Raw genomic sequence first — 27,766 nt, 5'->3', positions numbered from 1 at the left:
GTTCAAACATACCTCCCAATGTGAAAAAATCTAGGGTTTTGAACAAACTGCATTCCTTAACAGAACCAGAACCCATGTTATTCTTCTGTAACATAATAAAACAGAGTTGAATACCAAGTGTTATGCCCAGACCTCCTGGAAAGTAGATTTTCTAGTTGTAGCATTTCAAGAAAATGGTTTTGACTATCACTCTGGAAAGTCATATACTCAACAGGGGAAGGGAAAAAGGTTGTGTTCTTCCTTCTACATCACCATAATGCCCTATGTAAACCTATTATGGCATACTTCACCATCTCTCAAGTTTTTGTTCAGTATTCGTCTCCTGTGCCTAGCCTGTGACTCCCTGAGCACAGCAAGTACCTGAAGGACTGTCTTTATATCCCCGGCCCTTAATACTGCCTGTAACACATATCCTTAATGTCAGACATAAAGAAATACTGAAATAGGAACCACTTCTATGAAATACTGAAATAGAAACCATTTCTATGCTATAACAAATACAGAGAAGTTAGAGGGAATAAAAACTGCCAAAATGCAGAAGCTCAAAGATTTACAGGAGGACAACACATTTAGTTTTATTTCAATCAAATCACAACTTTCTTTTCCAACCGCTGCAAAGTGCATCTACAATTTGCTATTACAGATCCACTTTTAAAAGGTTTCCTGACATTACAGCAAGCCTTTTTCCCCCCCAAACAGAGGAATATTCCCAAAATTTTCCTCAAGTAAAAATAAAAACTCCATTCCAGTAAATGGTAATACATGAAATTACAGTAAACCAGACACTTAAAAGGACAGCCAAAAAAGTCTTCCAACAGTTTATTAGAAAGAATGTAGACATTAAAAAAAAAAAAAAAATCCCCACTGTCATGAACATAAATTGAGGTTTTCAGCCTGGGACAAGCTGAATCAAAAAAAGAAATAAAAAATCCAATAGTGTATTAACATTTTTTTTCCACTCATTTGCCATACTGACAGTGTAAATACAATTTGGTCTAAATGTACGGACTCTCAAGCAACAATGTACAGCCTTTCTTCGTCCTCCATGCTAAGAGATGTAAAAGTTTAAGGGTCAAACAATACCAAATGTACAGGCTTCAAAACCATCTAAGTTAGGGCATTCACTAGTTTTAGCTAAGATACATCTGGAACACTGACAAGTGATTACTTACAATAATGTGAAGTAAATTCTTTGAAAAATAAAAACTTTAGTGGAATAATCCTGGAGGATATACCAGAGAACAAGTTACCAAGATTAAGGTATCAACCAATTTGTTTCATCAGCCACTTTTGAGTCCATTTTCTAAAATCTAAAATTTAGTTATCTTTCTTCTAAGCCAAGAGCTTCCTATCATGTCAGTATCTATGTTATGAAGTAAAGGAGACTGAGGTGAAATGTTTTTATTTATCACAACTGCTGTGTCAATTGCCTAGGACCTCAACAGCATCATGGAAGTTTGGGAAAAGTTCATGCATAAGGTTATTGCCTTAGCTGACTTAAAACTGCCCCATACAATGGTACGTATCAACCCTTAGTGAAGCCTTTAAAAAAACAAACAGGTTGAAAAATGGGTTAAAGGAGGCAAATACAGCATCTGCCTTTAGAGCTATCGACTCAGGAATTCTCTCAATTATGAAATCTTGCAGAGAAGTTACTTTTCTTTTCTCAAAATCCGGTGATGACAACATTCTTTACTCCAGATCTGGCATTTCTGAAAGATTTTTAAAAGATTAGCAATGAAGTACAAGGAAACAATCAACTTCAAAGTTTTATTAAAAAAAAAGAAAGAAAAAAAAGGGAAAAAAAAAAAAGGTCAACAACAGAGTTAAATAGTTTCCTAGGGAATTGTCTTTTGTTTTTCTTCTTTTAAACAGGGGAAAGCGCAAACGCAGTCCCCGGCTACCACAAATTATGCAGGTGAGTTTCCCACATTTGGGGAAATCGTAGGGGTCAGCACATCCAGAGTGCAATGGGTAAGTCTCACCCTGGAAAAACCACCTTAACCCTGCCAGATTAAGTATTTGCCTTTTTTAATGTAAATTTTGAATCATTCAAATTTCTGCTTTGGATATCTTATTAGAGGCTGTGAAGAAATAATTTTTCTTCCAAGAACTGTAAAGAAGTTAACATCTCTATTTTGAGAGTTTGTGGTCTTTGATGTGAAATACCACAGCGTAAACATCTTTTTTACAAAGATACTTACTTTCATCATCACTGTCTTGTGAATCCTGCAGAAGAAGAATTTTAACAATTACTAAGTTGATTAAACATTACTCTGCTAACAGTTTGCCTTAAAAAGCTGAGGCACTGTACTTTTATTAAAGTAGCAAAGATATGTGATTGTATCAAGCTTATGAATTTAATTACTGAACTTAAGAACAAGTTTACTTAAGATGAAGAGACATACAGCTGAGTATCTACTTTTCTGTAAGTTGTGTGCCTTCTGATTGGTGCTCATCCTTTAAATCCCTTCCTATCAACCAGACTGAAACTTGGCATAAAATGGTTTTTCTCTTCTCTCTTGGCATTCAATGGAAGAGGAAAACGGCTCACTGTGAAAACCACTGGACTGACATAAGACAATGAATTCCAATCCTAGCTGCTGAATTGTCTAAGTATTTTTCAAACTGTACTGAGCAACTTTCTTGAAGATGTTAGCAGGATGCCAGCCGAGGGAATGTTGAGAGAAGTGATCAAGTTTATCCTTCTTACAGATTCACAACATCTATTTACTTTATGGTTTCTGACCAATCCTGCTGCAAAACCTGTTTAACTTAGTCAAACTAATTATAGGACACCTGTTCCCTAGCAGATACCTATCCTTCAAAAATGAGCACATTTCAAAAATTTCTTTTCCCTGTATTTCTTAGAGAAAAACAAAAACAAAAACCAAGTGGCAAAAAAAAGCAATCCTGAACCTATATGAAACAACCTATAAATACATTGTTTCTTACTATTTAAGTAAACAGAGAAAAGAATTTATAGACTTACATCATCTGCTCCATCTACTTCTGGTAAATCTACATCCTCATCACCACCCATGTTGTTCATCATCTATTTGAAGTGTAAAAATTAGTTTTAAAAATGATGTTATAAATTAAGCCCTAGTTATTAGGTTGCAAGCTCCAGAATAAACCTTAAGCCTGTCATAGATTTCCACCAATAAAAGAAGCAAAACAAATGTTAAGCACCTTCCTTTCTGAAAAGGTAGATTATCTAGGTAATCACATAAAATCCTGACAACTTGTAGGAAAACGAAGTTCTCATTGAAGAAAGGTGAAGTTGTTAAAACTTATCCAGCAAGATATTTATGTAGGATGTAGAAATTAAATACTGAAATCCTGAACAGTGTCTACCTCTGGTGCCTAAAGAAAAGAATGGGATTCATCTGTAGTTGTAAAGCTTTGTATCTTAAGCTAGGTGGCACATGTATTATGGTATTCTCATTAGTTTTAAATATTGTGAAGAACCAATAAATGATTTAAAATAAAGACCTTCAGGATGATTTGGCTGTATAAAAAGGCCCGAATACTAAATTAAAGACTAAAGAGGAATAAGTAATGTGTTATAAACAGAAAATATATGTAATTCTTGAAATAAAATGTATATACTAAGGAGAGTAATAACATTAGTATATACAGATACTCTTGTATACTCACAACACATTGGGACTAACAAAAAAACATACTTACATGAAGTACTAATTTCCTATCTTTAGTTCCTGATTATAAAGCAAGCGGTATTATTACTTAAAAAGATACGAATAACCAAACTAAACTATTAACAGATGGGAAGGGACTTATGTCCCCAAGCTACAACTGTTCTGTAAATTTTTTTACAATTTTAAATATTCACATACCCATATGTAACTTTATGAAAAAATTTTAAAACTTCCAGAATCTATGCTTATTTGCACTTTAGGGTTAGAAGAAGCCTTTAAAAGGTACCTAACCATAAAACTGCTCAGTATAAAAGTTCTGGGCAACCCAGTATCGAATAATATGAATAACTAGGAAAGAGTTTCCCTACAGAACTGTTGAACACTTCGGTTAAGTTTCTTTGAGCAGGAAAAAATGCTCAAAATGTGCCAAGCACAATGCTAGCTGTTGAGGATACAATGGCAATAGAGATAGAACGAACTAAATACACTCAAGAACTATTAAGGAGGTAAAAACAAAAAACAGAAAAGATAGCTGTTAATGCTATACTGGAGAGAGACAGTGAAAGAGACAGTGTTAAGTTCTGTCATGCACAGCTGGGACCAATTACTACAGATAAGGAGTAGGAATAGGAGTAGGAACAGCATAGTTGAAAACAATCTTCCTATCCCCCCTTTCCCTCTAATTTGAAATCAAGGTGCCACAACCATGTGAGGAGATGCTGAATAAGCAGTTAGTTGCATACATGACTCCTACTTTTTAGCTATTAGTTTTCAAAGAAGAAATATAAACAAAATCCAGTCAATTAAAATTTCAAACTGCCATGAAATGGATTTCATCTTCAACTTACAACCTAATATGCTTTTTCTAATCAGCTTTACTGCTGTACATTTACCTCATAATACCTAAAGGGAGATTGATGACCTTTTCTTTGGCCATAGCAATATGTATTTGGAGGACATCTTGGAAAAATACTTACTTAAATCCTTTCCTTGATTTTGCAAACTAGAACATCCTTACACACCACTCATCATGCACACCTCACTACCCATTTTTATGTTTAAAGGTTTATATTCATATTACATGGCTCTAAAATGCAAACTTATCCATGTTCCTAAAAAAATCAGTCTCAATGCTAGAATAAGAACTAGATACAAAACAAACCAACAACCCCACCAAACTAGCTACACTGCACTGACAAAATTTTTTGTCTGTATACATCAACTTTAGTACTTACCACTAACTCTTTTAAAAATTATAAAAGAATGTTAAACATTAGGATTAAATGACCACTGTTAAGATCTTACTTTGTTTTGCTGCAGAATGACCTCTGAAGTAAAATCATTCAAGCCTTAAATATCAATAGGAGCTTTAAAACCAAATTAAGTTCACATAGAATGTACTGAGGTGGCAAAATGCATTTATAAGAACTTACCTCAGAGAAACGATCAAAATTAGACATGTCTTCATCTGAATCATCTTCCCAGTCTTTCCAATTATTGAAGTCCACACTAAGCCAATTAAGCTACAGATCAATACAAACATAATCCTATGATTACATTAACTTAAACTTACAGCTATATACCTTAAAACTGTATTTTTGGAACTGTGGGTTCATACTATTGAGACATGCAATTAACATATGAAAAAAGAATAGACCAGAAAAATCAGAATGAGGTCAAATGCAGCAAAATACTTTCACAAAGCTCCTTTCACAGTTGTTGAAAAATCCTAGTTTAAAACAAACAAAAAAACCCACACAAAACCAAAAACAGGGGCACCTGAGTGGCTCAGTTTTAGTTAAACCTCTGACTCTTGATTTTGGCTTAGGTCTTGATCTCACAGTTGTGAGTTCAAGCCCTAAATCAGGCTCCATATTGGGCGTGGAGCCTACTTTAAAAACAAACAAAATTCATTGCTAGGAACTATTCTCAGATACAACTGACTTTTTTTTGTAGCACCAAAATATGCTCCCATAGAACTTATGAAACCTTCTAAGAAAAATCTGCCTCTTCAATTCAGCAAGAGATTCTGTAACAACTACTGACTGACTTTCTTCTTTTTTTTTAAAAAAGATTTATTTATTTGTCAGAAAGAGAGAGAGAGCACAGGCAGACAGAGTGGCAGGCAGAGGCAGAGGGAGAAGCAGGCTCCCCACAGAACAAGGAGCCCGATGTGGGACTCGATCCCAGGACTCTGGGATCATGACCTGAGCCGAAGGCAGCTGCTTAACCAACTGAGCCACCCAGGCATCCCTGACTGACTTTATTCTGACCACCTTTGGTTTAAGTTGTAACTAATAAAACCCAAAGAAGGAAAAAAACATAGAACACAAGACTTTAATAACACTTAACTATGAAAAGAAATATTATATTCCTCATGCCAAACATATGTGTCTTTTATTACTTAAAATAAAAATGTTACACTTTCCCTCTCCAAAAAAGAAAAGACACATACCTTTGCCCTTTCTTTTGTTAACCGTGGCCATGACTGGCCAGACTCGCCTTTTCGTAAACAACATAAAATTGATCTGTCCGTTCTTTTATGCTTGGAATCCTAAAAACAAAAACAAAAGCACTATCACACCATTTCTCTCTTCAATATCACTACAGAATAGAAAGCCACTTGTCATTCCTTAACTCTCTTTTCTAAATTCTCTCCCTACATTTTTTCTAAACTTAAAAGAAACATCCCCTAGAGTACTAAAAATTTCATTAGCTACCCAAATTGCAAAAAACTTTTCCCTCCCTGCACAGGTGAATAAAAAACCTTAAAAAATTTAACTAAATATGATATAATCATAGAGTAATTTTAAGATTCTATAAAGTTAGATTAAGATAAGCCTCAAGAATACTGCCCCAAGTCCAAACAGTGATAGCAAGAACAAAAAGAATATGCAGAGAAGTAGTTCTAAGCGGGAAATACTGCAAAAATATAAATATGCCTAGTTAGCTTCTGAACTGTTAAGAAAAACAATTACTGCTTACTGCTAAAAGGAGTACTTTTGATGTATGTCCATTTCCTCAGATTTAAATTGGGATTAAAGCATCAAGACTACTTACATTTGGATCAATACAGTGAAAAAGATCAATTTCATTTAAATGTTTAAAATTATCACTTCCTCCAAGACAACTGTGTAAAAAAAAAATAATAATAAAAAAATGAGCCTTTATCTTCAGAGAGATAAAGATTAGTAATAACTTCAGTGAAAACACAAAACAAGCAAGCCAAAGTCAGTCAGTTGTCTAACAAGCTTTTTACTCAATGATATAAAATGGTGATTTACCTGAATGTAAGTTTGGATTTTTCAAAATTTACATTAACATCTTTACTGTCTTCAACACAAAATTCAATGAAGACGTAGTCCCTTCGATCGTACCACTTTGCAGAAGCAGGCTGCCTACAGAGAGATAAAATTAGACAAAGTTAACCTGGAATTCATTAACTGAATATTTATATAACCTCCAAAGTTTGGCATGTAAGTATACTCCCACTCAAACAAGGAGTATTTTGAGGCAGTTGTTTATTATTATTATTGTTATTATTATAATAACTAGGCTTGGCGAGCAGCAGGAATCCCAATGCAGGGCTTGAACTCACAATCCTAAGATCAAGACCTGAGTTGACTGAGCCACCCCGATGCACCTTGAGGCAGTTTATTGTAATTTCAAATACATCTTTAGTAACAGCTGCATTCAAAGTTAAAACAACAAAGTGATACTGATTTCACAAAAGGAAAGAATTTTAAAAATGAAACAAAAAAACAAAACAATGCTCAATAGGGTTAACCATTAGGAAGCCTATCAAAATTTATTTGCCACTCCCTTAGACTTGCTCCTAAATGTCAACGTCATAGAATTAAGATATCATACAGAATTAATCCACTATCAATTGAAATGCAGTATTAAACATTTTTTTTTAAAGATTTTATTTATTTATTTGACAGAGAGAAATCACAAGTAAGCAGAGAGGCAGGCAGAGAGAGAGGAGGAAGCAGGCTCCCTGCTGAGCAGAAAGCCCAATGTGGGGCTCGAACCCAGGACCTGGGATCATGACCTGAGCCAAAGGCAGCGGCTTAACCCACTGAGCCACCCAGGCGCCCCAGTATTAAACATTTTTACTTACAATGCTAGGAACTAGGGGATAAGAGAGATGATGGTAGAACTGATAGTGTTTTTTTTTTTTTAAGATTTTATTTGACAGAGAGAGATCACAAGTAGACAGAGAGGCAGGCAGAGAGAGAGAAAGAGAGGGAAGCAGGCTCCCTGCTGAGCAGAGAGCCCGATGCAGGACTCGATCCCAGGACCCTGAAATCATGACCTGAGCCGAAGGCAGCGGCTTAACCCACTGAGCCACCCAGGCGCCCTGATAGTGTTTTTTAAAAAGTTCTCGTCTATAGCTTATTTCTGATTATATCAAGCAACCATTTTTTAAAATTTTTTTTTTAAAGATTTTATTTATTTATTTGACAGAGAGAGATCACAAGTAGATGGAGGCAGGCAGAGAGAGAGAGAGAGGGAAGCAGGCTCCCTGCTGAGCAGAGAGCCCGATGCGGGCCTCGATCCCAGGACCCTGAGATCATGACCTGAGCCGAAGGCAGCGGCTTAACCCACTGAGCCACCCAGGCGCCCAAGCAACCATTTTTTAAACCAATTTTCCTAACAAACTCTTACAATTCTAAATAATGACATTGAAGAATTAAGCTTTTTTACAGCCTTATCTTCTACTCTATCTACACATATATCTGATAGATACTATACTAGAAAAAGCCTGGACTATTTGCTTTTTCTTTATTACTCTTCTGTTCCTGTTTCCTGCAACATACCCGTCTTCCTCATGGTGTAAGCTGCGTAGAGCTCTACCCATCCATTAAAATTATGTTTTAGAATATGATTAAAACCTGCTTGATGCAAATGCAGTCAAATATAGTTGATAAAGACTGTATATGTACATGGTAAATACAGTAATTTTTTTTTTTTTTTTTTTTTTAAATCAAGAGTTGGACGCTTAGGGGCGTCTGGGTTGCTCAGTCATTAAGCGTCTGCCTTCGGCTCAGGTCATGGTCCCAGGGTCCTGGGACTGAGCCCCACATCAGGCTCCCTGCTTGGCGGGAAGCCTGCTTCTCCCTCTGCTGCTCCCTTGCTTGTGTCCCCTCTCTCGCTGTGTCGGTCTCTGTCAAATAAATAAATTAAAAAAAAAAAAGAGTTGGATGCTTAACCAACTGAGCCACCCAAATGCCCTGTTTCTTTAAAACTGTCCTCTGTGGGGTGCCTGACTGGCTCAATCAGTACAGCATGCATCTCTTGATCTTGGAGTTGCAGGTTTGAGTCCTATGTTGGGTGTAGAGATTATGTAAAAATAGAATAAGAAAGTTCTTTTTTTTTTTTTTAAAGATTTTATTTATTTGACAGAGAGAGAGATCACAAATAGGCAGAGAGGCAGGCAGAGAGAGAAGGAAGCAGGCTCACTGCTGAGCAGAGAGCCTGATGTGGGGCTCGATCCCAGGTCCGAGATCATGACCTGAGCTGAAGGCAGAGGCTTAATCCACTGAGCCACCCAGGTGTCCCAAGAAAATTCTTTTTTAAAAAAATTAAAAAAAAAAAAGATTTTATTTATTTGACAGACAGAGATCACAAGTAGGCAGAGAGGCAGGCAGAGAGAGAAGGGGGGAAGGAGGCTCCCTGCCAAGCAGAGCCTGATGTGGGGCTCGATCCCAGGACCCTGGGATCATGACCTGAGCTGAAGGCAGAGGCTTAACCCACTGAGCCACCCAGGCACTCCAAGAAAACAAAATTCTCAAATTACAAAAATAAATAAATAAATAAATAAAATAAAATTGTTCTTTGTAATCTTTAGACAAAATCCTCATACACATAGAAATTCCTAGAATTCACACACATACACGCCCCAATAGGACTTGTTGCTACAGAATAACCAGAAAGAGAATGAGGGAAAGGAAGCAGAACCACAACATTCTCAATGGGTTCACTTATTTTCTAAAAATAAGCAAGTTCTGCTCTGATAATGTAAAAATTGAAATTACTGGCTAAACAGGAATTTTTGTCTTTTTTGAACTTGTTCTGTAAACCTAGAAATTAAAAACATGATTATTGTTATGTTCCAGCACTACTCATAAACAAACTCAAATGGTAGGAATTGTTTCCAAGCTCTGAAATTCCCAACCCTAAAGAGTAGCAGTTTCAATTCCCTCCTATAAAAAGTTGCAGCCAACTGCTCATCAGCATTTTTACACAACTGTTAAATTTGACTAGTCATATTCCACTCTGGGATATTGGTATCAGATCCAAAGTAGGTTAACAATTACGGATGGCAGTTTTCAAAGTCTAAATACCAGCAAATAACCAAGAGTAAAAGTTACTTCTTTAGGCATCTATCAACAGATCAAGACAAAAACAAAAACACCAAAAAACCAGATTTTTACATGCCTCTGAAGACAAGTCTACCCAAACTTCTGCTGGACTAAGGAATCATTTATAATGTCAGTATGTTAATATGGCTAACAAACAAGTTATTATGAATACATTACACAATTATTTCTAGCTCATTTTCTTACCAAAATGGTGTTCTCAATGTGGTTAACATATTGGGTCTTTAACTGAAAATATTTGTTAACAGATAATTAAAACCTTAAATAGTTTTGGGGCACCTTGGTGGCTCAGTGGGTTAAAGTCTCTGCCTTCAGCTCAGATCATGATCCTAGGGTCCTGTGATGGAGCCCTGCATTGGGTTCTCTGCTCAGCAGGGAGCGTGCTTCCCTTCCCCTTTCTCTGCCTGCCTCTCTGCATGCTTGTGATCTCTGTCAAATAAATAAAATCTTAAAACAAACAAACAAACAAACAAAAAACCTTTAGTTTTAGGTTCACAGATTTTCAAATTGAAGTGACCATATAGTCCTATGTTTAAAAAGTGCTCATAATGGGGCGCCTGGGTGGCTCAGTGGGTTAGGCCGCTGCCTTCGGCTCAGGTCATGATCTCAGGGTCCTGGGATCGAGTCCCACATCGGGCTCTTTGCTCAGCGGGGAGCCTGCTTCCCTCTCTCTCTCTCTCTGCCTGCCTCTCCATCTACTTGTGATCTCTCTCTGTCAAATAAATAAATAAAATCTTTAAAAAAAAAAAAAAGTGCTCATAATAACCATCTGAACAATGAATACCAAAATACTATTTCCAACTAAGGGAACCAAGTTTCCTACAAAGAAATGGCTGACCTCAGTCCTGAGGTGGGAAATACAGATGAGGTTGGGACATCTTGTGCAAATGAAGCTATTAAAAACCATGAGGTCAGTCAAAGCCACAGGAACAATAAGGGTCTCCCCCTGCTGGCCAATGACAACTCTAGCCCACCCTAAGGTGCTAGGGCGCCAATTCTCTACAAATTAGCAGGTTAAAGAATTACGCATTTTCCCCTCTTTTCATTTAATGAACCTTCATTCATGGTAACTGAAATAGGACCAGTTCATGAAGGAAACTTCTTTAGACTTTCAGCTTTGGAGTGGAATAAAATGGAGGATGGGGGGGGGTCACCATTTTGCAACCCTTAAATGGATTTGGCAGTGATCAACAATGGATGAAACCATAAAACGTGATTAGACCACCAACTGATAAAGAACTTAGGATCCATCTGGGGCGCCTGGGTGGCTCAGTGGGTTAAAGCCTCTGCCTTCGGCTTAGGTCATGATCCCAGGGTCCTGGGATCAAGCCACTTATCGGGCTCTCTGCTCAGCAGGGAACCTGCTTCCTCTCTCTCTCTGCCTGCTTGTGATCTCCGTCTGTCAAATAAAAAAATAAAATCTTTAAAAAAAAAAAAAAGAACTTAGGATCCATCTTAGAAAAGTGGGACAACCAGACATAAGCCTCCCAATCTGATGCAACATGATACACTCCACAGTAAACTTAATGCCAGTCTACAAGGAACAGGAGAAAAAGAAACCATTTAAATGATACCACGAGGAAGTGAGAAATCCAGAATACTGTTAAATCAAGGCTATAAAGAGAAGGAGGAACTGCTCTAGATTAAAAGAAACCTGAAGAGAGGTGCCTGGGTGCCACAGTCGGTTAAGTGTCCAACTCTTGGCTTCAGCTCAGGTGGTGATCTCAGGGTTGGGAGATCCAGCCCAAGTTGGGCTCCCCACTCAGTGAGAAGGAGTCTGCTTAAGACCCTCTCTCAGTCTCCAACCCCCACCCTGCCCACTCTCTCAAATAAATAAAGCTTAGAAAAAGAAGAAATTTAAGTTATCAAATATGTACAGCTGGTAAACCTAGGCTATATCTCTATACCAACCTAAACATAATAAAGAGATTATTGAAACTGTGAAGATCTGAATATGGACAGGGTATTAGATAATATGAAAATCATTATTTTGTTAAGCATGAAAGGAATTGTTTTTATGGAAAAAAAAAAAAGTCCATTCAAGATGAAAACTTAAGTATATGGGGTTTACTTTAAGACTTCAGGGGAGGGATACCTGGGTAGCTCAGCAGGTTAAGTGCCTGCCTTCAGCTCAGGTCATAATCACAGGGTCCAGGGATGAAGCCCCGAACCTGGATCCCTGCTCAGTGGAGAGTCTGCTTCTCCCTCTGCTTGTGCTCGAAATAAAATATTTAAAACAATTAAATAAATGAGGGGCTCCTGGGTGGCTCAATGGGTTAAAGCCTCTGCCTTTAGCTCAGGTCATGATCTCAGGGTCCTGGGACCAAGCCCTGCATCTGCTCTCTCTGCTCAGCAGGAAACCTGCTTCCCCCTCTCTCTCTGCCTGCTGCTCTGCCTGCTTGTGATCTCTGTCTGTCAAATAAATAAATAAAATCATTAATAATAATAATAATAATAATAATAAAATAAATGAGATCTGGGGGGGTACAATTGGGTAACTCACTTGGTTAAGCCTCTTCCTTCAGCTCAGGTCGTGATCACCGGATCCCAAGACCGAGCCCCGCCTCAGGCACTCTTGCTTCTCCTTCTCCCTCTGCCCCACCCCCACACCATGCTCACTAATTTAAAAACAAAAAGTCTTTTTAAGTAAATAAATAAATGGCTTCAGCAGGGGGGGCACCTGCTTGGCTCAGTCTGTTGAGTATCTGACTTCAGGTCATGATCTTGGGGTCCTGGATTGAGCCCTGTGTCAGGCTCTGCACTCAGTAGGGTATCTGTTTCTTCCTCTATCCTTTCCCCTGCTCCCCCACCCCCCCAATAGGTGAACTCTTTTAAATAAATAAAAATAAAGGAATTCAAGAAAGGGAAAAGAGGGTAGACAAAGCAATGTGACAAAGGCCTGCTAAGCACTGAATCTAGATGACATGTAGATGGGGAATTATGTTCACTGTACTTTCTATTTCATTAAGTTTTTTTTTTAAGATTTTGTTTATTTATTTGACAGAGAGAGAGAGAGAGAGAGAGAGAGATCGATTTTAACCTACTGAGCCACCCAGGCGTCCTTCACTGTACTTTTTAGAAAAGTTATTACATGATTCTGGCAGGGAATACTTTCTTCCTCTGGTGTAACTCAGTCTAATTTTGAAACTGTGTTATACTTGGTTAATGAAAAGATTTTATTCCTAATACATTTTACAAATGGTATTTCGATAAACTCTGGTAAATGCTTTTGTAGCCAAACTTAACATAATCTGAAGACTATGTTTACCTTGTAAAAGTTGCACATTAGAGGTCTATAGTAACAGAGAAGGAGCACACTAATAGTAACATGGTTATTACAAGAGTTATATATATATATTAAAAAAAACTACCATATTACCTCTTCAGTTTGTTCATATTGAGAACATTGGAACCACAGAATTTTTTTCCCTTTCCTCAAATCACGTTATGTTATCTAGAGTCAGATCACTGTTACAGGCTGAACTGTATCCCTCACAAATTCATATTGAACTCCTAAACCTCCCAGACTTCAGAATGAGGCTGTATTTGAAGATTTTTTTTTTAAGATTTTGTTTATTGGGGGCACCTATGTGGCTCAGTGGGTTAAGCCTCTGCTTTTGGCTCGGATCATGATCTCAGGGTCCTGAGATTGAGCCCCACCATCAGGCTCTCTGCTCAGCCTACTTGTGATTTCGCTCTCTCTCTCTCTGTCAAATAAATAAATAAATAATCTTTTTAGAAAAAGATTTTATTTATTTATCTGACAAACAGAGATCACAAATAGGCAGAGAGGCAGGCAGAGGGAAGAGGGGAAGCAGGCTCTCCGCTGAGCAGAGCGCCTGACGCAGGGCTCTATCCCAGGACCCTGGGATCGTGACCCAAAGCCGAAGTCAGAGGCTGTACCCCACTGAGCCACCCAGTCGCCCCTGAACAGAGGATCTTTAAAATTAAGTCTTTTATTTTTTATTTTTTTTTTTAAGATTTTATTTATTTATTTGACAGACAGAGATCACAAGCAGGCAGAGAGGCAGGCAGAGAGAGAGGAAGGGAAGCAGGCTCCCTGCCGAGGCGCCCCAGTCTTTTATTTAAAAAAAAAAAAAAAAAAAAAAAAAAAAAAAAGATTTTATTTATTTATTTGACAGGGAAAGAGAGAGATCACAAGTAGGCAGAGGCAGGTAGAGAGAGGGGGAAACAGGCTCCCTGCTGAGGAGACAGCACAATGTGGGGCTCAGTTGTAGGACCCTGAGATCATGACTTGAGCCCAAGGCAGAGGCTTAACCCACTGAGCCACCCAGGTGCCCTAAATTAAAACGAAGTCTTAGGAAATGCCTGGGTGGCTTAGACAGTTAAGCAACTGCCTTCGGCTCAGGTCATGATCCCAGGATCCTGCGATCAGGTTCCACGTCAGGCTCCCTGCTCAGTGCAGAGTCTGCTTCTCCTTCTCTATCTCTCCCCCTGCTTGTGCTCTCCCTCTCAAATGAATAAATCTTAAAAAACAAAAAACACTAAGTCTTAAGGTCGGCCATAATTCAACATGATTGGTGTCCTTACAAAAGACTAGGACACAGAAGGAAGACCCTGTGAACACACAGGAGAGCACCACCTACAAGCCAAGGAGAAAGGCCTCAGAAGAAACCAACCCTACTGATAGCTTGATCTCAGAATACACCCTCCAGGGGCACCTGGGTGGCTCAGCAGGTTAAGCCGCTGCCTTCGGCTCAGGTCATGGTCTCGGGGTCCTGGGATCGAGCCCCGCATCGGGCTCTTTGCTCAGAAGCCTGCTTCTTCCTCTCTGCCTGCCTCTCTGCCTACTTGTGATCTCTGTCAAATGAATAGATGGAATCTTTAAAAAAAAAAAAAAAAAAGAAAGAAAGAAAAAAAAGAATACACCCTCCAGAATTGTGAGGAAATAAATTTCTCCCATTCAAGTCACCCCATCTCTGGTACTTTGTTATGGCAGCTCTAGCAACTGAATACAACCATTTTCCAAATAACAATATTAAATGATCCAAAACAGGGGTTGGTGCAGGAACCAAAAAATGGTTTTTGTATTTTTAAAGAGTTCTAAAAGCAAGCATGTGGGGGCAGAGATATCTCTGACTTGCAAAGCTCAACGTTTATTAGGCAATCCTGATCTAAACCATCAAAAATACAAGAGATGACACTATACTTAACCCTAAACCAGTAATAAACTCATATATTCAGTCCTCTGGAAGACAAGTCAATTGTTTGGAATCCCACTTGTCTTCTATGAGGATCACAACATTTCTTTTTTCTATTAACCAAAAGAGGAGCGGGTTTAGCTTTAACTCTCTTAAATTTTTTCTTTTTTAATATTTTTATTTGACAGAGAGAGATCACAAGTAGGCAGAGAAGCAGGCAGAGAGAGAGAGAGGGAAGCAGGCTCCCCGCTGAGCAGAGCCCCAGCCACCCAGGTGCAACTCTAGCTCTTAATTATATTGGATTTATTTCTAGCCTTATACTAACATTGGCAAAATTCATAACCACTGTGCAAGTCAGTCAGTTCACGTTAACAGTAAATACCTACAGATGTAAATGAATACTTCTCTTTTACCTCTACAAAGGCTATGCCAATAATCCATTACTTAAGACAAGGGGCGCCTGGGTGGCTCAGTGGGTTAAGCCGCTGCCTTCGGCCGCTCAGGTCATGATCTCGGGGTCTTGTGATCGAGTCCCGCATCGGGCTCTCTGCTCAGCAGGGAGCCTGCTTCCCTCTCTCTTTCTCTCTCTCTCTGCCTCTCCATCTACTTGTGATCTCTGTCAAAAAACAAACAAACAAACAAACAAAAAAAACCAAACAGGGGCGCCTGGGTGGCTCAGTGGGTTAAAGCCTCTGCCTTCGGCTCAGGTCATGATCCCAGGGTCCTGGGATCGAGCCCTGCATCGGGCTCTCTGCTTGGCCAGGACCCTGCTTCCCTTCCTCTCTCTCTGCCTGTCTCTCTGCCTACTTGTGATCTCTGTCTGTCAAATAAATAAATAAAATTTAAAAACAACAAACAAACAAAAACAAGACAAAACAGAAAATCTGCCCTCCCCACCCCCGCAGTGGGACATTCTGTGCTCTTCCAACAAGCTCTTCCAAGCTCAACATTAGGGCCAGGGCAGTTCAAAAAACTGAATTTTGCAGAACCTAAAATTTTCTATAGTTTTGACTAAAACTTCTTAGTTTGTCTTGGGACACCTGGGTAGCTCAGTCGTTGAGCATCTGCCTTCGCCACTGGTCGTAATCCTGGGGTTCTGGGATGAGCTCCACATTGGGCTCCCTGCTTAGCAGGAAGCTTGCTTCTCCCTCTCTCATTCCCCCTGCTTGTGTTCCCTCTCTCGCTGTGTCTCTATCAAATAAATGAATGAACAAACGAGTAAGTAGGGGCACCTGGGTGGCTCAATCACTGGGCATCTGCCTTCAGCTCAGGTCATGATCCCGGAGTCCTGGGATCGAGCCCCACGTTGGGCTCTCTGCTCGGCAGGAAGCCTGCTTCTCCCTCTCCCACCCCTGCCACTTGTGTTCACTCTCTATCAAATGAATAAAAAACTTTAAAATAAATAAATAAATAAATAAACAAACAAACTTCTTAGTTTGTCTTAAAAAGACAAAATGGAAACCGTTATTTGTTCCCAAATACCATTTTTAATAATCTAGAATCTTTTTTTTTTTTTTAAAGACTTTATTTACTTTAGAGAGACAACAGCAAGAGAGGGAACACAAGCAGGGAGAGCTGGAGAGGGAGAAACCTGCTTCCACCAAGCAGAAAGCCTGACGTGGGGCTTGATTCCAGCCAGGATTAGGACCTGAGCTGAAGGCAGATGCTTTATGACAGAGCCACCCAGGCACCCAAATCTGGTGAGTTTTTGGTTTTTGTTTTGTTTTTAATTTATTTGACAGACAGAGATCACAAGTAGGCAGAGAGGCAGGCAGAGAGAGAGGAAGGAAAGCAGGCTCCCCGCTGAGCAGAGAGCCCTATGCGAGGCTCAATCCCAGGACCCTGGGATCATGACCTGAGCTGAAAGCAGAGGCTTTAACCCACTGAGCCACCCAGGCGCCCCAATCTGGTGAGTTTTAATTTCGATATGCAGAAAACTACAAACACCCTTCACTTTTAAAAAATGAATGTACAGGGGCACCTGGGTGGCTCAGTGGGTTAAAGCCTCTGCCTTCGGCTCAGGTCATGATCCCAGGGTCCTGACATCGAGCCCTGCATCAGACTCTCTGCTCAGCGGGGAGACTGCTTCCTCCTCTCTCTCTACTTGCCTCTCTGCCTACTTGTGATTTCTGTCAAATAAATAATAAAATTAAAAAAAAAAAATGGATGTACAGGAGAAACCTGGGCGGCTCAGCTGGTTAAGCATCTGCCTCTGGCTCGGGTCATGATCCCAGGGTCCTGGGAGCAGGGAGCCTCTCTCTCCCTGCTGCTCCCCCTCCCTGTGCTCTCTGTCAAATAAATAAAATGTCAAAAAAGAAAAGGAAAAAAAAGAAAGGAGAAGAGAAGAAGCTCTTTGATATAGAAAAATGTACTGGAGAAAATAGCAATAATGGTCATTTAAAAGAAAAATGTCCTACTTCTGTAGAAGTATTAAAGGCATTGAAAAGTGTTGACACATGAATATTAACATAGGCAAACATTTTAAAATATGTTTTATCTTTAACTCATGGCCTCATTCAAAAAATAATCAAATAGGAAAAAAGCAAAAATAAGTGTTAATTCTGACTGAAAAAAACTAACTTCCTTAAAATTTTATAAGTTCTATTATTTTTTTAGCGTAATCTCTACACTGAACGTGGGGCTCAAACTCCTGGACCCTGAGATCAAGAGTCACACCCTTTTCCGACTACATCCCCAACTTCTTATAAGGACAGGATCAGTCTATCTAAAACATAACCAACAGGGGACGCCTGGGTGGCTGAGTTGGTTGAGCAGCTGCCTTCTGCTCGGGTCATGATCCCAGTGTCCTGGGATCGAGTCCCACATCGGGCTCCTTGCTTGGCAGGGAGCCTGCTTCTCCCTCTGCCTCTGCCTGCCACTCTCTCTGCCTGTGCTCACTCTCACTTCTCTCTCTATGACAAATAAATAAATAAAATCTTTAAAAAAAAAAAATAAAAAAAAAATAAAACATAACCAACAAAACTATTCCCAAAATAAAGGACTCACAAACAAGTCAAATGTACTTTGAAGATATATATGGATCTGGCAGTACTTTTTCAGATTTCCCAAAATACAGCAAAACCTCAAATTAACAAAATATAAGATCAGGTTAATTTGTAAGATGGCTTTCATCAACTATCTTTCAACTACTGACCACTGATCTACTTTCTACAGGAGATATAGTAGAATTTGGCTGAAATGTGATACAGCAGAATATGGGACTCATAGTAAAAAACTCCTCTTAGGCCCAATTTTTACTATCAAGCACCTCATGTAGCCAAGCCCAGCAACTAAACATTAGAGTTTGAATGTTATTCAATAAACAATATTTATTTAAACATAGGGCTAGGAACTATTCTGGGGATAGAGCAGTCAACGAAACAGACAAAGCTTCCATTCCAGTTAAATAAAATTTAGTCCAGGGACGCCTGGGTGGCTCAGTTGGTTAAGCAGCTGCCTTCGGCTCAGGTCATGATCCCGGCGTCCTGGGATGGAGTCCCACATCGGGCTCCTTGCTTGGCGGGGAGCCTGCTTCTCCCTCTGCCTCTGCCTGCCACTCTGTCTGCCTGTGCTCACTCTCGCTTCTCTATGACAAATAAATAAATAAAATCTTAAAAAATAATAATAAAAAATAAAATAAAATAAAAATTAGTCCAAAAATCTTCTAGGAAATATGGGGTAAAGGGATCAGATCCATTACTAAGTACAGTTTATCTTTCTTATTGTATAAATCGGTAATGCAAACCAAGTTAACATTCTAAAGAGAAAAAACAAAAAAGGTAACATGCTATGGTTATCAGTACAGCTGAGCTTTGAACAACATGCGAGTTAGGGGCGCCAACCCCCTACAAAATTGAAAATCCAAGTGTAACTTATGACTCCCCTGAAACTTTAATAGCCTACTGTTGACCAGAGCCTCATTGATAATGTAAACAGTAGACTAACACATACTTCGTATATTATACGTTATACATTGTATTCTTATAATAAAACAAAAGAGAAGACAATGATATGAGAGTCCTAAGGAAAAAAAAATACATTATGGGTTGCCTGGGTGGCTCAGAAAGTTAAGCATTAGACTCTATTTTAGCTCAGATCTTGATCTCAGGGCTCTGAGTTCAAGCCCCACATTGTGCTCCATGATGGACATGGAGCCTACTTAAAATAAAAGGAGGGGGCGGGTGGGTGGCTCAGTTGGTTGTCTGCCTTTGGTTCAGGTCATAATCCCAGGGTGCTGGGACTGAACCCTGCACTGGGCTCCCTGCTCAGCAGGGAGTCTGCTTATCCCACTCCCTCTGCCCTTCCCCTCCTACCTGCTTGTGCGCTCTAAAATAAATTAAATCTTAAGAAAAAATACATATACAGTACTGTATTTACTGGAAAAAATTCTGCCCAAGTGGACCCACACAGTTCAAACCAGTGTTATTCAAGGATCAACTGTACTTAATGACCGTTTCCTTGTAAGTTTGTTCTTAATAGAGCATGATTACTTGTCTGAATTAAAGGATCATTTTGAATTCTAAGATAAAACAATAGAAATTAGAAGACTAGCTTTTTATTAAAGCTTAATAATAGAGTAAATCTATTCTAGGTTTAGGAACAAACACATTTCTATTTAGTAGGAAGCTTCTTAAAGACTAGATTCACTAATCTTTTATACATCTCAGAATACCTTTAAACATCAAGAAGGATTATAGAAGAAAACTCATTAAAACCAAGAAAAAATCAGGGCGCCTGGGTGGCTCAGTGGGTTGGGCCTCTGCCTTCCACTCGGGTCGTGGTCTCGGGGTCCTGGGATCGAACCCCACGTCGGGTCTCTGCTCAGCAGGGAGTCTGCTTCCCCCTCTTTCGCCGCCTGCCTCTCTCCCTACTTGTGCTCTGTGTCAAATAAATAAAAATCTTAAAAAAAAAGAAAAAATCAGCAGTAAGAGGCTATAAAATTCAGAATTAGATTTTTTAAAAGTTTGTCAAATAGTCTATCATTTGTAGAAGAGAATCAAAACACAGGTAAATCTTTTTAAGTTTGTACTAAGTGAGGAATGATATGGAAACATGAAATTCTCGTATAAAAAGGGAAAAAGTAGGGGCGCCTGGGTGGCTCAGTGGGTTAAGCCGCTGCCTTCGGCTCAGGTCATGATCCCAGGTCCTGGGTTCGAGCCCCACATCGGGCTTTCTGCTCAGCAGGGAGCCTGCTTCCTCCTCTCTCTCTGCCTGCCTCTCTGCCTACTTGTGATTTCTCTCTGTCAAATAAATAAATAAAATCTTAAAAAAAAAAAGAGAGAAAAAAAAAAAAAAAAGGGAAAAAGTAGTTCCAGGTTCATAGACTGAGTAGTTTTTCCTTCATCAAAAGCCCGGTCTATAAATGTCTAAAACCACTCTCTTATATACACATATTCTTTCCTCAAACAAATCCCAAGATACGTTTCTCATACTTTCAGATCACTGTAGCTCAGTTGTACTACCATGTAAAACTTTCTGGAAAAGTGATCTGAATACACATGCTAGTCCAGTGGCTTCCAAATTATGTGCTAAGGTGCATCAGGGAACCATGAGAAACTTAGAGGGTTACTGCAGGTATTTTAGATTTGAGAAAAATTTAGTGATACTCAACCTCAGTCCAGACACAGGTGGTGGGGTGCCTGGGTGACTCAGTTGATTAAGCATTTGCCTTCAGCTCAGGTTATGATCCTAGGGTCCTGGGATTGAGACCTGCAGCATCTGACTCCCTGCTCAGCAGGGAGTCTGCTCTTCCCTCTCCCCCTCCCTCCTGCTCGTGCTCTCGCTCAAGTAAATAAAATCTTAAAAAAAAAAAAAAAAAAAAAAAAAAAAGATAGCAGGTAGTTCAGTTTCAAAGTAGACTATACCACATCCCTCTCCATTTACCTTCATTTTTGTGAAGATAGATTTTTGGTGGCTGTTTTGATTTTTTAAAAAAGGGTGGGGGAGCCATTAAAAAAAATCAGTGGGGAAGAGAAATTGAGATAGATGTACCCAATCTGAATTAAAGATGTAAGAAGTTACAATGCCCAAAGGGTATACATAGTCCATCAGTAACTGTGGTTATAAAAGAAATGACATTTTTCTTTCAACCTTTGTGAATTAACTTTTCAAAGGCTGAAGGCTGTCTGGACAAATTTAAGTTTTTGGACCCAACTACATAATAAACAGAGCTGCTACGTTACTCCTTTTGGCCAACATCACCACAAAAACAAAAACAAAAACAAAACACAACCTACTAAGACCAAAAGGGGCAAGCCAAGAACATTCGTGAACCTGTGTGTCAGTTCCTTTATTTGGTAATTCCTACTCTAAAACATCAAAGTGAAAGCTGTTCTTAAAGATAGTATTTCTCGGGATGCCTGGGTGGCTCAGTTGGTTGAGCAGCTGCCTTCGGCTCAGGTCATGATCCCAGCGTCCTGGGATCGAGTCCCACGTCGGGCTCCTTGCTCATCGGGGAGCCTGCTTCTGCCTCTGCCTCTGCCTGCCATTCTGTCTGCCTGTGCTTGCTCTCTCTCCCTCTCTCTCTCTGACAAATAAATAAATAAAATCTTAAAAAAAAAAAGATAGTATTTCTCCCAAAACTTAAGAACCTTTCTTTCAAGCAACCCCAACCTTCCTATATTCCCACCTTTGGCATATATCCTTGTAAACATCTCCAAAGCAGATACAGTAACCTTTCTACATACAAACAAGACTCGAACAAGGTCAATGTCTCACTGCCTCCATTACAAACAAATTTCAGCCTCTGGGCTCCATTACCATATGTCAAGAAAAGACACAGGTTTTAACAGAAACAGCTTGATTAGATAATAAAACAGAACTACAGAAACATATTTATTTCTTTGGAAATAAGAGGATCACCTCAATTATTCTTCCTTTTTGTAAAGTGGAAAAAATAAGCCCTCTGTCAGAAATCCTGAGTTCTAATCCTATAGGACAGTTCCTTATACTAACTAGCATTGTGTGAAAGAACTAGATCTTGGAACATAAATACATACAAAAAATTTTCAAAACACCTCTCTGTAACTTAGATCCTTCCAGTACACAAAGATAATTAAAATGCTGAGCTGGAAAGGGCCGTGACAAACACTTTTTAGCAATACAGAATGACAACCTGTAAAGATCAACTACTGTACAGAAAATGTACAACAGCACATTATGGCTTTGGAATACAATATAGGGAAGGACAAACTGCTGCTCAAGGTTAAAGTAATTGGTATCTTCCTGAAAAACCAAAAGTTCAAAGGTGACCTAGGGAAGCAAAGTAGTGAGCCTCAAATTTAAGATCTATCATTGCCAATCTACATAGTAGATAATAAAAAGTTTACTACAACACATACTGTACTTCTGCAGCAAAATACACTAGGTTCAATAATTTCCAATTTAGCAACTCAGATTTTAAGAATTTAAGAGCTATACTGATTCTGAACAGTCCACACTGCAAGGGTATTTTTTTCCTGAAAAGCGACAATCACTACCACCCAAGACCCCGTTTTGAAACAACAAAAAAAAACCCCACAATTAAACATGGGTATATTATTTAACAGTATATACTTGCCTGCACTGAAATGATTTGTCACTTCCAGTTTCAACTGCTTTCTAGTTAAAGCCTAACTAAACACAGAGAAAAAGAAGAAAATCCAGTTGCCAGGCTACACTGGTTAAGAAATCAACAATGAACAAAGCCATCAGCAGTTATTCTTCCTTAACCTACAAAAATCAACCATACGCCATATGATCACTATTAGAATTTACTTTTGGAGACTAAAGACCAATTTTATTTTGGGGACTCAATTCTACAAAACTGAGTGACAGCAAAAAGATTTCAACCACTGCTAAGATAGAGTACGTTTCTGGAGAGTTTATTAACTCAAGTACAACACAACCCAAAGAATGACTTCAAATAGCTTAAAACTAAATAAAACAGGGGCTCCTGGCTGGCTCAGTCAGAAGAGCATGGGACTCTTGATCTTCAGGTCATGAGTTCAAGCCCTACACTGGGTGTAGAGATTACTAAAAACAAAAAGCCAACAGAAACTTAAAAATATGGGGCGCCTGGGTGGCTCAGTGGGTTAAGCCGCTGCCTTCGGCTCAGGTCATGATCTCGGGGTCCTGGGATCGAGTTCCGCCTCAGGTTCTCTGCTCGGCAGAGATCCTGCTTCCCTCTCTCTCTCTGCCTGCCTCTCCATCTACTTGTGATCTCTCTCTGTCAAATAAATAAATAAAATCTTTAAAAAAAAAAAAAATAGAACTTTTCCGTTTGTATCTATTGTCAATGAGTCTAAATCAGAATCAGAACTACAATAGATTAAAAAAACAATAAACAGGGCGCCTGGGTGGCTCAGTGGGTTAAGCCGCTGCCTTCGGCTCAGGTCATGATTTCAGGGTCCTGGGATCGAGTCCCGCATCGGGCTCTCTGCTCAGCAAGAAGCCTGCTTCCCTCTCTCTCTCTCTCTCTGCCTGCCTCTCCGTCTACTTGTGATCTCTCTCTCTGTCAAATAAATAAATAAAAAATCTTTAAAAAAATAAAAAAATAAAAAAACAAACAAACAAGGCAAACTAGCATCCTCCCCCCCCAAGGAGAGGTCCTAAAATCCTACCCTTCTCCAAAAAGGGCGAGAGATCGAGTTTTTATGCAAACTATTAGACAAAACTTTAAAAACCTGATTCAAAGAAACATATCTAGAGCACCTCTACTGAAGAACATCCAAATGAGAAAAAACACACTGTAAAACCCTTAAAATATCCAAATATGAGTCTCTCTCTCCACCTTAAAATAAGTTTTATAGTAGGCTCAGTTGAAGAGCATGCAACTCTTCATCTCCAGCTTATGAGTCAGAGCCCCATGCTGGGGACAGAGATTACTTAAACATAAATTTAAATTAACAGCATGGGGTGCCTGGGTAGCTCAGTGGGTTAAAGCCTCTGATTCTGGCTCAGGTCATTATCCCAGAGTCCTGGATCTGCCTGCTTCTCTGCCTACTTGTGATTTCTGTCTGTCAAATAAATAAATAAAATCTTAAAAAAAAATTAATAGCAAACATCCACAAAATGAACCCTATTTTGCCAGATTCTTCTGGGGACTGGATGACCCATTCAAGGTTTTTTTCAATTAAAATAACCGCTTCATAATATTTATCTTGTAAACTTGAATTCAAGTCATTAGTTCAAGAAGATCCCCTAATAATTTGCAAGATGGCATTTATTTCTAAGAAGGGATTTATCTGGCCTCTTCAAAACACACACTTCATAGCATTCTTGTAAGTTAGAATTGCTTTTTGGAATATTGATTATTATGCTTTTCATCTGAGTTTTTAATCTATTTATCTAATGTCTCTTATCTCTTTATTTCATGTGACCTCCCAAAAGTGTTTTTCAAGTCAAGCTTGGTAATTCTTACGGAAAAGATTATTTTGTTTGGCTACATTAATTAACAGTTGGTAGCTTCTCAGAGAATTTATTTTCTCCTCATGGAGTTTCAAAGTACAAAAGGCATTTTAAAACTGACAATTCTGCTACATTATTTGGAACAGAGATTTCAAAGGGAAAAGAGAAAGCTACCTTGTATAGAGTAAAGTGTTTTGTTAGATACCACGGGGGTGTGGGATCCTTCCAAAATTCTAATATATCCCTTTTATACAGTATTCCTGGGTTCTTGAGGCCTGCTCTCCATCATCAACTAGCTGTATTGTATCCAAAACTTATCCATTTAGACGTCTAACCCAATATACTCACCAACAGTATCATTATTTTATTAAGCGAACCTTTGAGAGTATGTTACTTTTCAGAGGAATTGAAATTGTTACCCTTCATTTAGTCTCCCTATGTAACTTTGGATACAAAGAATTTAGTTAGTATCCAAAAAACTATAAAACCAACAGTTCTCATATCTAGAAGAACAGAACTTTTCCTGAGAAGAATATAATGGAAGTGGGAATGCCAGACTTCTATTCGTTTAAAAAAAATCACTATGTTTTTTAGTTTACCATGATCAACTAAAATTGTTAAAACAAACAAAAAACCCCAAAAACCTGTCACCTCAGCGTAAACAAATTTAAGCTCTCAAAGACAAGGCAACTACGTACCTATTTTACCCTTCATTAAAAAAGGGTAATGAAACCTCACCTTAAGTTTAATGTAAAACACAGAAAATGTCCCAAGTATCTTTCGACTCGACACGTGCTACCTGCTCAATACTAACTCCTCGCGGCCAGGGACATGGTTCAGTTTGGGTAACCTTCGCTCCCATCAAAAGACTGGCGTTAGGAGGCGGCTTGGAAAGACCCATACCCAAGAAATCACGACCCCGTAGAAATGGTGACGGTACGACCTCCCTGCAGTTGCCTAGCAGTACCTGTCGCTCACGGCTCAAGGCCGCGTGGTCCCCTACGAGGAGAACCACCAGCCTTTGGGAGCACCCACCACAGGTGAATTTGGCCCAGGGCCTGGTCCCAACACCACGGAGCGGTAGAATCGGACCACCCAAAAAGCCAAGTGGCTATCCAAGAGGGTCCACGCCTCCAGGGCGCCTGCTTGGCAAAAAAAAAAACCTCACAGGAGAGGAAGGCCTAAGGCTAAGTTACGGAGTTGGAGTAACCCAGTCTGGGAAATGAGGAAAAGTGGGATTTCTGCCTCGGGGAAGCCGAGGGACGGTTCCGAGGTGGGGAAAGACGACATCTGGAGGAAAAATGTCCTCCACCCGCCAACGGTAACCGGAACAAGGATACTGAACCTCCCACAAGAAAGAACGACTGCCGCCACCGGAGAGAGAAAGCCGAAGGGGCCGCAAGCGGGGGAGGGGAGAGGGCAGCTTCCCGGCAGCCCCCTGCGCGGCCTCGGCCTCCCTCCGGGACGACCTTCCCTCGGCCGGGTGTCGCACTCACATCGTGAACGGGGCAGGGGGACGGGCGAGCGGGTGGGCGGGCCTCTCCGGCGGCAGCTGCTGGGCAGTCGGCTCTTCTCCGGTGGCGACTCGGCGTTTTCTTCCCGGTCGCGGCCTCTTCTCGCTTCCCTCAGGCGACGGCGGGCTCGACCTGGGTCCCCAGAATGCACTGCGCGGAAAGAGCGGCTCCTCCGGTCGGGGAGAAGAGGAAAGTGTAGGAAAAGGGGCGCGAGGACGGAGAATGAACGTGCGTGCGTGCGAGCGAGCGAGGGGTGGTGAGGCCGGGCGGCGGCTGGTGACGCAGCAAAATGCCCGGGCCCTGCCGCCGCGCGTGCGCACTCTTTGTTTTCGGGCTCCTGCGCGGTTTTCTAGAGATATCTACGGAAAGGGCGGGGCCTCCCAGCTCCTTCGCGATCCTTCCCGGCGCTGGCCCCGCCCTGCGTCGGCTCCCTCGGGTCTGACTCGTTCCCGCCTCTCCTCCCGCGCTCACCCCCTCGCGTTAGAAAACCGTTGGCCGCCTAACCGTCTGGCCATGCGCGTCGGGCCATCTCCCTGAGAAACGGCTGTGTTGCCCCAGGAAGAAGGTTGAGGCAGAGGGACGCAGAGTCGGGAGGCTTGAAAAGTGAAGCGGTTTGGTTGCTTTTGAGGGAGTAAACCAGTCTACTGAGGAAACATTCTCCCGCAAAAACATGAGAAAAGTCTGTGCTGGTGATAAGTTTGCGGGAAAAGGCTAACTTCAGAATTGAGGGCCTGGGTGCACCCGGCCATTGTTCTGAAGGTTGGAGACCCTCTCCACAAGCAGCGGAAATTTGAGGTCTTTGGTTGAGGAGGAATGTTTGCCATTTGGGGCGGGCGTTTGGTCCTGCTTTGAGATAATTACTCCTGTAGGTGAGACAGGGAGGTTATTTAAGTGGAGAGTCCAGGTTTATGAGGATGGAGAGACCAGGACACGCATCTGTTGAAGTTTCCCCAGCTGTTTTCAACCATTATCTCTGGAACTGCCGCTTTGTCCCTTGGACTTGGTTGGGCTCTAATGAGGAATAGTAACCAAGAGAATGAAAACAGTACTGACTACCCTAGAAGGCAGCTTAACAGTGGAGGGAGGGACAAATATACCAGGGCGCCGCTAGTTGGAACACAAAGGAAGCTGAAGTGTTCTCATTTTGCAAAGTGTTGGCTAAATATTAACATTAAGGACTTAGTGGTCTGTGCTGACCAAGGCAGGTATTAGGAACTAGAGACATTGGATACTGAGCTCAAATCTTCGTTTGAAAGGGGTGTTAAATCCCACCTTTCAAATACTATGATTTTAAGGAACCCACTGCCTGTTGGAGAACACAAAATACACAAGTCAAGATAGAGTGCTATAACGGAAATACAGAAAGCAATAGGAGCATAAAATGAGAGGTCGATATTGACTGGATAAGGACAGGCCCTGTTAAGAAAAATTAAACATGGAAATAAAGCAAGGAGTGGAGGGATGACCTTTCAGTTCATACTGGGACATGGTTTAACCTGCCTCCCCAAGGATTGTTCTCTAGGAAAAGGTACCTATGTTTGACTTTGCTGTTTGTAATATGTTTAGAGCTCAAGATCTCTGAGTGATAAAACTAACCCCAAAGTCACCGTTTTATTGCTCTGTAGAACGCTAACCAGTTTTGTTAACCTGCAACC

At 40.3% G+C, this 27,766-nt stretch overlaps 1 protein-coding gene and 1 pseudogene across 1 annotated transcript; both read right to left on the bottom strand.

Annotated features, from left to right (window-relative positions):
- Positions 1–549: 549 nt before the first annotated feature.
- PTGES3 (prostaglandin E synthase 3) lies at positions 550–26,950 on the bottom strand. Its single transcript, XM_053447863.1, is given in 12 exon segments — positions 550–1,712; positions 2,205–2,229; positions 2,993–3,055; positions 5,096–5,185; positions 6,118–6,216; positions 6,723–6,792; positions 6,947–7,060; positions 26,094–26,357; positions 26,359–26,588; positions 26,591–26,700; positions 26,703–26,916; positions 26,918–26,950. Coding segments are annotated over 12 exon segments (1,317 nt in total). The 5' UTR covers positions 26,936–26,950; the 3' UTR covers positions 550–1,692.
- LOC125108150 (uncharacterized) lies at positions 1,873–2,022 on the bottom strand (annotated as a pseudogene).
- Positions 26,951–27,766: the final 816 nt, after the last annotated feature.

The sequence above is a fragment of the Lutra lutra genome, chromosome 8 (assembly GCF_902655055.1).
Source record: "Lutra lutra chromosome 8, mLutLut1.2, whole genome shotgun sequence".
In the NCBI taxonomy this organism is placed as follows: Eukaryota; Metazoa; Chordata; class Mammalia; order Carnivora; family Mustelidae; genus Lutra; species Lutra lutra.
This window is presented reverse-complemented; position numbering and strand designations above follow the sequence as displayed.